Here is a 12,246-nt window from a genome sequence, read left to right on the forward strand (position 1 = left end):
ATCTCGTCACAAAAAAATCGCGCAGATGCGGCGCGTTCGTATTGCATGTTTAAAAACGTCGTCGACAAGTAACTCGCCATAAAAAAATATTTCGGTTTAGTATGTACTACCATTTTATTATAATTAATTTTATAACAATATATTGATGGGAGAAAGTCGATAAAATAAATTCAATTTTAGAAATGCTTGGCGGGCCGCGTGTTGCTCATCCTTGGTCTAGGTGATCTTCAGGCCTGTGGAACATATTTATGTTTATTTTATATTTTATTTATGTTATGTATTTATTAAACAAATATGTTCCACAGCGATGAAGATGACCAAGTCCCTATGTCGAAAGCTCGGAAAAATAAAAAATCATGACTGAAATTGGCATTATTCTTTTCTTCCTATTAAATTAATGCATCAGTCACCAAAAGCAATGGACAATAATTAAGTTTAACCTTACATTAGTAATAACATAAAAATGAGATTTATTATTTTCAAAAACTGTTCCTTTAGTCTTTTACAACTGTACAAATTTTAACCTCAAGTCCGTTATTTCATTTCAAAAGTTATTAACTCAAATAAAAATATTTATTTAACAACTTTCCTTTGGTTTATACAATACTGATTTTTTTTTTTCATTTTTACGGTGAAAACAAAAAGGTTACAGTCAGGGCCGGGCCCAGCGCTTCGACAAAATGTTCCTTCTTTAAACGATGAGATTGTAATTAATTTCATATTTTTACAAAATTAAACCACCAAATGAAAACCATAATATCAAACAACGGCAATTATTAAAAATATATTTAAGAGATGACAAGAATGTAGATCTGATTTGTAGCTGTTCTTCCTGCTATGTAGGAAGACCATAAAAAATTGTCAATTTTTGCGATTGAATGTAAATTTAATAACTTGAACCGATCTGTGAGCCAACAATTAATTCGAAACCTGGAGCTAAAGTTGCTGCGAAAAATTTCTTCTTTCGTTCCCGTACATAACAAGTACAAAAAAACTGGAAAATGTACGCTAATCCACATTAATTCTCTTAAACGCCCATTCATCTTAAATTTTATCCCATATGTCGAGGTGGACGCAGTACAAGCTGCATTGAAGAATAACGGCAGATACCGACTTCTAGATTTTCTTCTATCTAAGCTTTTATCAGTTCATTTGATGGACAATATTTAGTCTCTAAACAGATATCAGCGATAGAGATCATTTGAATTCTATCCAACTTTATCCAAACCGGACATTTATGTAGATAAAGTCGAAAAAAAAACATTGGACTAATAGTATTTATTAAAATTTAACAATACAGAATTTTACATAACATTAATTTACGTGAATTTATGATAACCTACACCAACACCAGTAATTAGAATTTTGTTGGTTCCAAATTTTAGAGAAGAGTCTTGCGTTTCAGCAACATCTTCCGCATAAGGTTCCAATTTGAATGTTAATCCCACGAAAGTCTTTAAAAGCCGCATAAATCCGATTCTACAAGAAAAAACAAAAATAAATTGGCAAACAAATAAAAAAATCTGGTGCACATAGAAAAACAATATCCAAAGTTTTTGTTGAATGTTTTAAAAATTGAAAAGATTAATAACTAACGTATATGGACTGAGCGGTCCCATAACACATTGTGATACATCTTTTGTAGTAAATGCCATATAGAGACATGCTAGTGACTGAAATGAGGAATCAACCACCCCGCCTCTTGAAATTTCTTCAAATAACAACCAAGCTGCTTCTTTGCCAAGTTCTTCAGGTATTTGTCTTGTTGACGGTAAGCTTACTTTATCAGCTGTATATACGCAACCAGTAGTTGTTTCAGCGACTAAGCTCCCTCCAAATCCTTATATACATAAAAAAGAAAGACAAAAATTAAGATTGGTCAAAAATTAGTAACAAATTAAAAATCTGGTGAGAACACCTCACTACAATGTTTAGTTTTCAATTCTCAAGTTTCTTGAGTTGACTTGAAATTCATGACACACCTCAAAATGCTCAAAACGAATTTTCCATTATTCAAATAAAAACTTGATCTAAATCCGAAATTTAGAGAAAATTTTATTTTCGTAAAATCTTAGTAATTTGATACTTCCAATACTAAAATGGTACTTTTTTTAATTTTATCAATACAATTAACTTCCCCTTTTGTAGTATGAAACAAGCAGTTTTGTACATTATACTAAATGAATTTGTATAACTACTATTGAAACCATGAATTTAGAAAGCAGAAACCCACTTACTCTTTTTCAAATCCCTTTTATAGAATTATCGTGGAAAATTAATTAATTTAACGTCGTAGACCACCCAACCTAGTGAAATTAAGATAGTTTCGAGAAAATCGTTGAAGCTACATATTTAAGAAAAGTGAAAAATTCATTTTTTTTTTTTTATTACGGAATTTTCATCAAATTTGGAATTTTAGTAACGCATGTTCCACCTTCCCTATAAAATATTATAGGACAAAACCGTATATTATTCTAAAATGACCCTTAATAAGAAAATTTACCATCTTCGCTCTCCTAGAAGAGCCTTCAATCGAATTCCCATTGGTTAAATGTTCCAATTAAAAGTTTAGACCACTATGAATACATTGAGTATGTAGTTAAATGAAAATCTTTAGATCAATTTTCGAGTAAGTAATATAAAAAAAAGAATAACACATTTAGTAAAGTAGTAACTTCCGGATGAGCGATTTCGTATGAAACTTTCGATTCTGACATTTCAACGAAAATATCAGTTTTGTGGTCTCCTGGGTTTATTTAAGAAAATTAACTGTGTGAGCGAGTGTGTACATATGTGAAATAAATATCTCAAAAACTAAAAACCAAGCAAAAACTTTAAATTGGGATTGGACTCGCTTACCAGTAGACCTGACTACAACCTGACAAGGTAGGTTTGGAGGCTGTTCTCTTCAAGACCTATAACGGCCTCATATAGCATTTTCCTTTTGAAATCAAGGAAAGATTATAGAAGGCTCTCCAAAAGGAATACAAAGTTGTGGATATGGCAGCGATGTTGGAGATTGTCACTATTCTTAAAAGAACTTCCATCACAGGACGCTCTGGCAAAAGTCTCACTAGATCGCTTTACTTCACTAGTGTTGGCCTACAAATTTTTTAACAACAATTCGATTAACGAGACTCTTGGGAGATGGGTTGATATTATTCCCTCTAAAATACCATTTCAACATAATGAATAACGAAATTATATTATTTACGGCTCATTTATGTAATAAAGAGGTTAAAAGTGTTGATCAACTTCCAAAATGACAGGAAGTAGCAATGTAATCTACATTTTCTTTAAACTTTATTTATGAAAATTCATTTAAATAATTTTTTGGGGGGGAGAATTTGTTTTGGGCATTTTGAGGTGAGTTAAAATGTTACTATAAGTCACCAACTCCTCAAGCCCTGAAGAGAAAGTCGTGTGTGTTTACATCAGGTTTTTTATTTAAATTAAGAACGTACCAGGTGATTTTCCAGCAGCCTGGCCCTTCAGAGCGTCGGTCGAAATAAAAACATCTGGTAAAAATTTTAAAAGTTCACCTTTCGCCGATTCAATAAATCTGTTAACTATAGCTGGAGAAACTCTAAGAGAGAAAGCAGTTCCTCGAATTCTCTTTACTTTTCCGCTCTTTTTTACCTAGAAAGAACAATGTAATCAGAATTTCAAACAAAAGCTCCTTACTCTTAATTTTGACCTATTAATCTTAGTTTTATCTATGTATAAATGAAAATACAGAACGAATTTAACAAAAAAACTTCTGCGCTTCCTTTACGATTCATATTTATATATGTAGGTTGCAAAACCTTTAAGTCAGTGTTGTAAGTCCAGAGTCAGTGAGTGATGAGAGAAAACGTGAAAGGCAACTTCTTCGTAGAACACATCAAATTGGAAATTTTAAATTATTTTAGTCAAACCTCAATATGAGATTTTGAAAATACACAATACGAAGTGCGAAAAGATGTAAAGAGGTGATTAATGCTTACTATTTACAGGATGCAAACTTCGCATTTCCGGGGACGATGTTCTTATTGTCCTTAGCTGCCGACAGACAAAAACCAGCAGTCTAATGCGAAAATAATGTAGATAACTGTTCTGATGGCTGGGAACAGTTTCTCAAATTTTTTTAAATATGTACTGTGTAAATTATAATTAAGTTGAAGCTTTGTAGAGAAGAGTTTGTAAAGTTACTTAATAATGCACTAGTAGAAGAGGAAAAGCCAATATAGCAGGCGCCTACTTTTACTTAGTCTTGAACTAACTAAACTCTTTGTAACTTGAAAAAATTTCTTAGCATTAAAATTATCAATAAAAAGATACGTATACATGTTTTATTATTATTACTGTTTGAAAAGGTGCGCAACATCTGCACCTGAGTATACACGTTTGAGAGTCTTTATACTAACATTAAAAATTAATATAATCAAACAAGTATTACTGACCTGTGCTGCCTTCAGTTTAACTTTTGGACAGTGAAAATGAATTTCTCCACCTCCTTCTGGTTCAACGCCTCTTTTTTTTATTTGAAATTCTATTCCTGGGTCAATTACGATAAACTGTTTAAGTACGTTCAAACCACCATTTTTGAAAGCATCAACTGATGGGTCTATCTATAATTTAAAAGAAAAAGACCACTACAACGAATATAAATAACCGTAAATAATAATGTGTTTTTAATACCTGATTGTTAGTAACACCACGAAGAACAACGCTAAGAGGTTTCTTGCAGAAAGGGGCTAAGGCCATGATAACTTCTAAGTAATATCCAATAGCTCTATGTTTACAGCATTCGTGCTCTACTGTATCACCTATAAGACTTCCGGGAGTAAATGCGAAACTTGTTCCAGTTTCATTAACTTCAATTAAGGTACCATTGGTCATTTTGTCAATCAATCTCAAAAGATTTACTTCATACTCTAGAAAAAAAGAGTTATGATCACTTCCCGTAGACCATAAGATAAAGAGAATATTTTTGAATAGAAGAAAATATACATATATACATATAATAATAAAGCCTTTACTTATAACTACAGAGAAAAAGCCTCTTCTTTTGGAGAATTAAGAGTTCAAATTGTACAATTCAATTTAACAAAACTCAAAAGAATGCAGAATAATAAGAAAAAACAGCAAGCACTTAAAATAAATTTAAAGGAAGTTAAATAAGCAAAATTAGAATGAAATATATACATTTATACCTCGTAAACCAGGTTCCGTGTCTGATGATCGAATATCTGATATCGAAATGCATTTTCCAGTGAGAACAGACAACACTAATCTTTGTCTCATAAAGTTACTACCCTTAAATTTTAAGGCATTTGGATTGTTTCTAACCATTGTTGGTTTTTACCATTGTCGAACTAAGTACGCTTTTGGTCTAATAAAGCTGATGCACTTATCGCTTCAGCGTTCAGATGAACTCAAATACTCAATTTATTCTCAACATGCAAAACTACAAGTGTGTTTCTACAGCTGACCACACTTCACAGATTCACACTACTTATTTCTACAACCTTACTAGTACTTTTGTAACCTTCTACCACCAACATTCAGCCAGGCATACTGCAAGTAACAGTGATGTCAGTGATGTACTTTTTCGAGCTAATTCGTTTTTTTTTAAGCTAGTTGATGTAGTCAAATCACTATTTCCGAAGTTACATTAAAAAAAAAATCCCCTGTTAATGCAGAAAAAGAAAAATGGAAATTATTTTTAAATAGGAAGGTAAAATATACATCTACTTAATTACAAGAAGTGCAATTGAATCCACGAAAACCTTACTTCGATTTTCTTTCTGTAAAGAGTCCAAGCTCGCAGAATGATTAGGAGGTTTGAAATGAGTGAATTGTGGTCAGCATTATTCAGAAAGAAACCAAAGAAATTTGCTGGCTTAAATTAGTTTTTTAATGGGGAAATAAAGATCTAAAAAGAAAAAAATCAGTAGGCATTTGCATTCGTTGATAAAATGTAATACAATTATCTGCATTTGCTTAATTAACTAATAAAATATTTTAGGCAGGAAATGCAGAAAGAAAACATCCTATTAGATATGATACCGGATATCTAAACAGTAAAACATGCTTGCTTTCATATTTCTCGAAAATTAGTTGTTTTTTTTTATTCTATGTTTATTTTAAGAAGTTTAGATCGGTCTAAATTCAAACTTTCTACTTAGAAAATATGCTTTTATATGCAAAGCTTAAAATAAAGAGACACTTGTTATCCATTTAGGCTGTCGAAGCCAATAAGTAATAAGTCGGATATATATGTGACTTAAGTTGGGGTGCCCTCCGATTTTTCGCGTATCGATTGTTCACCAGTAATTGTTGAAAGTTACGGCTTTTTTGCAGAAAAGTTAAGAACTTATCGCAGAATAGCTAGCTGTAAGAAGCCCATGTAATCTTTGGTATAATTTTGAAGCAGCTAGCGATTATCTAGAAACCACTTAACAATTGAAGTGTTCTATTTACCATATGTTTTTTTATCAAGTATTTGGTAATCAAGAAAACAAGAAAAATAAATTTTAAGGTAAATTTTAAGGATAAATAATTGAAAAAAAAAAATGGTTTTAGTGATGTTAAAAGGGGTAGCAAAAAGAGTAAGTTACTCAAATTCCTTAAGATTTTTTTCCGTATTTTAGTTGCTTTAATTTTAATGTGCCTGTGATTTTCTATGAAAAACTAAATATATTAGTAAATGAGGGAAGGGATTAGCTATGTGGTTAGCATACTGGACTCCCACGCGGAGGTCCCGGGTTCGAATCCAGCTGCTGACCCTTAGATTTTTTCTTCCTAGGAGCTTCTTACAGCTCACTGTCCGGTGATGGACAGTGTTGTCTGTAAAGAGAGAACACTGTCCGGAGGCCGGCAGTGCACTGGAAAAAGCTCCGGGCGCCAATAACCATAGATGTTGACGCGCCCTTAAATCATAAAAAATAAAAAAAAATAAAAAAAAAAAAAATTAGTAAATGAATAAAAGGAGCAGCCAGAGTTTCATTTTACTGAAAAAAATAATTTCTGCCTCCTTGGTTTTTTTCGCTATAATGTTCTTTTTCCCAAAATTAGGAATCCAATTGCACATTTCTAATCTAATCTAACCTTCAGGAAGAGACATTATTCTGCCTGCGTAGTTCTTGTTTGGCAAATCTGTATGAAGTATAAGTTATTTATAAGCACTTAACGGCTAATTGGAGTGAAAATAGAAGTTTTGGTAATGTGTACGTACATTATGAAGCTTTATATGAACATTTCCTTAATTCTTTTTCGGTACAAATGGCAAAATACGAAATATATACTCGTATATACAGTGGCAGCAAAAAGTATTTGCACACCAAGTTTTCTTCTTAAAATAATGAATTTAGGTAATACAAAATTTCAGTTAACTGCACAAAATAAAAAGTATATTTAAAACTGGCCAAATATAGTAAAATAAGAAGCGAGACTTTCATAAACTGTTGGAAAAAAGTATTAGCATATGATAGTTCTCCATTTGAGTAGGCTTTATTTATTTATTTTATTCTCTATTAATATTTTGTAAAAAATCCTTGAGCATCGATAACTGCTTGTAAACATCTGGGCATTGGCTTCCGTCCATCGTTCCTATTTTCGCAGCCACTCTTCTCTTTAGTTTACCAAATATACTTGGAGATTTCCTTTTTGTTCGTTCTCTCAACATGGTCATTTAGTTTAATCCAAGTGAGAAAATTGGGTTCCTATGTTAGCATAAGTACAACTCTATGTTGGTCACACTCGTTGGGTTGCATATCGCATGTTAGACAGCATAGTAGTAAGTAATAGCCTATTTTTTTCAGGCGGGGCCTAACGTCTAACTACCAATTAGGTGTCGTGGACGGAGGCGACTAGCAAAGATACTTTACTGTAACATTTTTTTTAATAACCATTAAATAAAAACCAAGGCCTAAGACCGGGAATCGAACCCAGTACCACAATACATATTAGCCATAGACAGTATATTTCTTACATTACTTTTCTTTCACCTACATCAGATCCATGTATATGAATATATATGTATATATGTTCATGATAAGATAAATATATAATGTTACTGTTTTGCTTTGTTTGAAACTTTTAACCAACGTATATTTCTAACAAAAATTGATATCTGCATTACCATTTATTTCAGGCTAGCGGTTGGTATCACCTTTCACTTGGGCGAAAGTTGCAAACTTCTGCAACTCTCAATGCTTTTGAAAAATGTGATTCTGGAAAGTGCAAAAAAAGGGACAATTTAATTAAGCAAATGTTGAATGCAAAAGAATTTAATTATTTACAACCCTCTAAAAAGCAAGTGTCGTTTGAAAATACATTTAAGGAAGCTAAACCCAAAATAAAGCCAGAAATAGACCTAGTGCTGGAAAAGAATTGTAGGACGGTGGAGGAATGTAAAAAAATGAAAAAAGGTGTTCAAAAGAAATAAAAATTTATCAGGAAGCAGTGCACTTTTGTTATAGTAACTAGAGTTCTATAAGATGGGGGAGGGTTTTGTTATTCAAATGGTTAGTTCAGTTGTGCAGTTGACTTCCTAGCGGAAGCCTGGATTTCTTGGGGGTTCGATTTATTGGCATCATCAGTAATATTCTTTTTTTACTATATGCTTGAATATACGTATGTTATTAGAATACATACATCTTAATGATACTGTTTTGCAATGAAATTTTCAAACCAACGTATATTTGTAACAAAACATTCTTAGATATCTGCATTAACGTTTATTTCAGGCTAGCGGTTGGTACTACCTTTCATTGGACGAAAGCAGCAAACTTTTACATTTCTCAATGCTATTAAAAATTGTGATATTGGAAAGTTAAGAAAAAAATGACAATTTATTTTAATGATGAATACGAAAGAAATCATGTACAATTTGCGCTAGAATTTATTTTTACTCCGGATAGTCAAAAGCTAGAGCTAGCGCCACTTTCGTCGAATGAACGGTTTGTTATCTGAGGGTACTAAGTTAACGATATCTCAAACTCTAGCGCCAGATAAAAATTACCTCTTTTACGTTGATCATATTACTGATAATTACCTCTCTCTTTCTTATAAGTTCGGTGTATTTTCGACTGATTTTCTTCAAATGTCCCGCCCCAATTCTTACCCTTACAATTATTATTATTGTTTGAAAAGGTGCGCAACATCGAAGATCCTTTACACCTAAGTATACATGTTTGAGATTCTTTATACTAACATTAAGAACGAATATAACTTTTTTAAAACAAATTTTATTTACTACATTAATACAAATTTATAAAATGTGCCCTTGTATCTGAGAGATTATGTCACAAATTACAAAAAAATAGTTAATTTAATGCTCTCTTAGAAGTCCTGATTCTGGATGCCGTTCATTGTCAGATTATTAAAGGCATTAGTAAATATAATAGTACACACATTATAGTTGAAGGCATTAGAAAATAGTATATTGTACGTCTACTTTTTGTAACATCCCGTTATGTTAATAATCGACAGTAGTTGCAATTGTCGATGTTGAAAAAATTGAACATTGATATCCTAACCTTAGTGTTTCCCAGTTCCCAGTTTTCAATTGTAACGGTTGAACAGTCTTTTATAGGGTTAAGTGCACAAAATTTGGCTTATTAGTTTTACAAACTAAAAGATTTTTATACTGTAATATAATTAAAAACTCTAACCAGTTAAAAATGTTAATTTTAATGACTTTTGAATGTTTTAATAACATATTTTAAATACTTTAAATAATATGTTTTAAAGTCTTGAATCAGTGAAATATAACAATACTTCCACTTTTAAAATGGATCTGACAGAAGATGCTGGTCTTCCAGAACCTATTTACATTTTTAAGAAAAACATGGCACCAGTGAGTTGCCTTTATTTGTGTCAAAAGAAAGAGTTTGAGCTATTATATGTTGGAACTGAAGAAGGCTTAGTTCACATCTGGAATTTGAAGGTAACTGATTTCATGTTGAGGGTATCTTCTTTAGTATAGGAAAGAAAAAGTAATGTCAGACTCTAATTTTATTGATTGAACGCCCAGAAGCTTCAGAAGAATCAGTTAATTGAAAAGGATAATGAAATTAAGCAGTCTTTAGACTGACTTTTTTTTCATTCCTAAGCGAGTGAGTGAAAATAGTGAATATTCTGTTTTAATATTTTTCAGACGAAGAGAGAGCAGAAAACCATAAAAGTTGCGGATACGGCTTGTTTAGCGATTACCCAATATAACGATAACATTATAACACAGGAAAAAGGTTATGGATTGAAATATTGGAGGGTTGTAAATTTGGAATGGCTTTTACTTAAGGAAGTACAAACTGATTATTATGGGTTTTGTAAGATAATAGTTTTTAATGATCGAATTTATTGCCCTTTTGATAATGGAGGCATCAGAGTTTACCAAGGAGAAGATACAAAAGTAGTAATGAAATGCGATGTTGACCGTAGTCGAGGAGAGGTAATGTGTATGAAATTTCTTAAAAACTGTCGTGAACTATTAGTTGCATATGAAAGTGGTATTTTAACAATGTGGAGTTTTGAAGGTGAAAATCCAAAAATAGAATGTGAAAAAGAGTTCAATGACACTCCAATGTGTTTAGACGTTTGTGATTTAACGGAAGAAGGTATCCTAGGCTCAAGTGGCGAATGTTTAAAAAAAATTTCAGTAAAAAATGACAATATAACGGAAGTGCGTTCCACTGTGCTGAAGAACCCAGGAATAAGTTGTGTCAGCATCAGACAAGATGGGAAACTATTGGTAGCAGGATGTTGGGATGGTAGAATTAGGTACATAAATTAAAAGTTATTGCTTTTCACAGCTATTAAAATTTCTCATTTTAGTTTTATGAAATATATTTGAAATATTTGATTATTTACAGGTATTTTTCCATGAAGCATCTTACATTGCTTGTGGTGTTGGATCATCATTTTGTGGGTCCGATACAATGCGTAATGTTTTCAGAAAAGTGTCTTTCATCTTATTCAGCACATGTATTATTTGCTGCTGGATGTGATGGTAGAATAAGCTTATGGGACCTCTACACGAAGGATAAATTACGCCCAAAATGAGGAATTATTATATTTCGTTAGTCAACTAACTACTATTTGAAGCTTGTTAAAATTGTTAATTTTTGTCAAATAAATTAAAATGATTTACGATTTGATAAATGTACAGAACTTATTTTATTTATTTTTAATATCTAATTATCTCTTTTTGTATTATCTCCCATAGATGACGTATGTTCCTTTCATACTTTAAACGATTATTTCTGTTTGCGAAAACTAAAACAGATATATTGGTTTATGTTCATTTCAAGTGTTAGTTAAGCTTCCATAATATGAAACCTAGGAGTTCCAAGAAGATGCGTTGTAAATGTTATAAAACACTTGTTCATTTGTTTTCATTTTTTTTTATCTAACGAAAGACTGATATATCACTTCATATTTTGATTCTCTCCATTTGTTGAACTGGGAAAATAGAAAATATTTCTTAGGCATAATGTACCAATTACTTTTTAACGCCTTTAAAACATCTTACCTCTCAAATCTACTACTCCAATGTTTTAATCCTAGCTAGGACTGATTTAACTAATATTGTTATACTACACCGTACCACAACTTATCAGAGGTCCTGCTTAACATCTGGCAATAAATTTTGGAACTCTCTACCATCATAAATTAGGTAATTTACAACCAACTCCAACTTGAAGAAGAAAAATAAAAATCTTCTATTTTTTCTCTCTGTAGAAAATTAGGTATTTGATTATTTAAACAACCTTTCTTTTTATTTGTTTGTTTCAAAGTCCCATTTACCTTAATTGTTAAATTTTGGTTTATGTTTTTGCCAATGCATGTTAAAATTATTTTTTGTTGTGTGCAGTATGCTTGTGTTTTATGCTTTTGTTCTGTTTTTTAAAGTCTGGATTCTAAATAAATATATTACGATTTCTAAATTATTTTCCGTTTGAATGAAAATGTCCTGAAATCAAAGAATTAGAGCAGCACCTGACTGTAAAAAATATAACGTTGCAAGCTAAGAAGGCTGGATATCTGCCTTCAAATATATTAGCAGAGGTTAATAAAAAGTCGACTTATGAAGTTGATATTATTTAACTGAAAGTTTTTCGTAGTAATTCTCTTATGTTAGAAAGAGGGGAGTTTCTCACTTTTAATTGCCGCCATTTCACGGATATGTGAAAATTATTTTCTACTCTGCGTGCAACTCTTGAGAAATCGAATGTTTTTCACAGGTCGGTGAAGGTTTTG

General features: G+C 31.7%; 2 protein-coding genes and 1 long non-coding RNA gene across 3 annotated transcripts; 2 read left to right on the forward strand and 1 right to left on the reverse strand.

Annotated features, from left to right (window-relative positions):
- Positions 1-1,263: 1,263 nt before the first annotated feature.
- LOC141461303 (probable RNA 3'-terminal phosphate cyclase-like protein) lies at positions 1,264-5,554 on the reverse strand. Its single transcript, XM_074142237.1, has 6 exons — positions 5,196-5,554; positions 4,681-4,916; positions 4,443-4,610; positions 3,465-3,639; positions 1,597-1,840; positions 1,264-1,479 (listed from the first exon to the last, which is right to left on the reverse strand). Exons 1-6 carry the CDS (start codon positions 5,332-5,334, stop codon positions 1,320-1,322), a joined length of 1,122 nt encoding a protein of 373 aa, XP_073998338.1. The 5' UTR covers positions 5,335-5,554; the 3' UTR covers positions 1,264-1,319.
- Positions 5,555-5,704: 150 nt separating this feature from the next.
- LOC141461341 (uncharacterized) lies at positions 5,705-8,255 on the forward strand. The gene is made up of 3 exons (XR_012462778.1): positions 5,705-5,719; positions 6,346-6,593; positions 8,138-8,255. It is a non-coding gene; the product is annotated as an uncharacterized lncRNA (long non-coding RNA).
- Positions 8,256-8,990: 735 nt separating this feature from the next.
- Positions 8,991-11,157, forward strand: LOC141461315 (guanine nucleotide-binding protein subunit beta-like protein 1). The gene is made up of 3 exons (XM_074142257.1): positions 8,991-9,934; positions 10,145-10,767; positions 10,860-11,157. The coding sequence occupies exons 1-3, from the start codon at positions 9,779-9,781 to the stop codon at positions 11,047-11,049; spliced, it is 969 nt and encodes a 322-aa protein (XP_073998358.1). The 5' UTR covers positions 8,991-9,778; the 3' UTR covers positions 11,050-11,157.
- Positions 11,158-12,246: the final 1,089 nt, after the last annotated feature.

Source organism: Rhodnius prolixus, unplaced genomic scaffold (assembly GCF_049639745.1).
Source record: "Rhodnius prolixus isolate KJV_2025 unplaced genomic scaffold, Rpr scaffold_1, whole genome shotgun sequence".
In the NCBI taxonomy this organism is placed as follows: Eukaryota; Metazoa; Arthropoda; class Insecta; order Hemiptera; family Reduviidae; genus Rhodnius; species Rhodnius prolixus.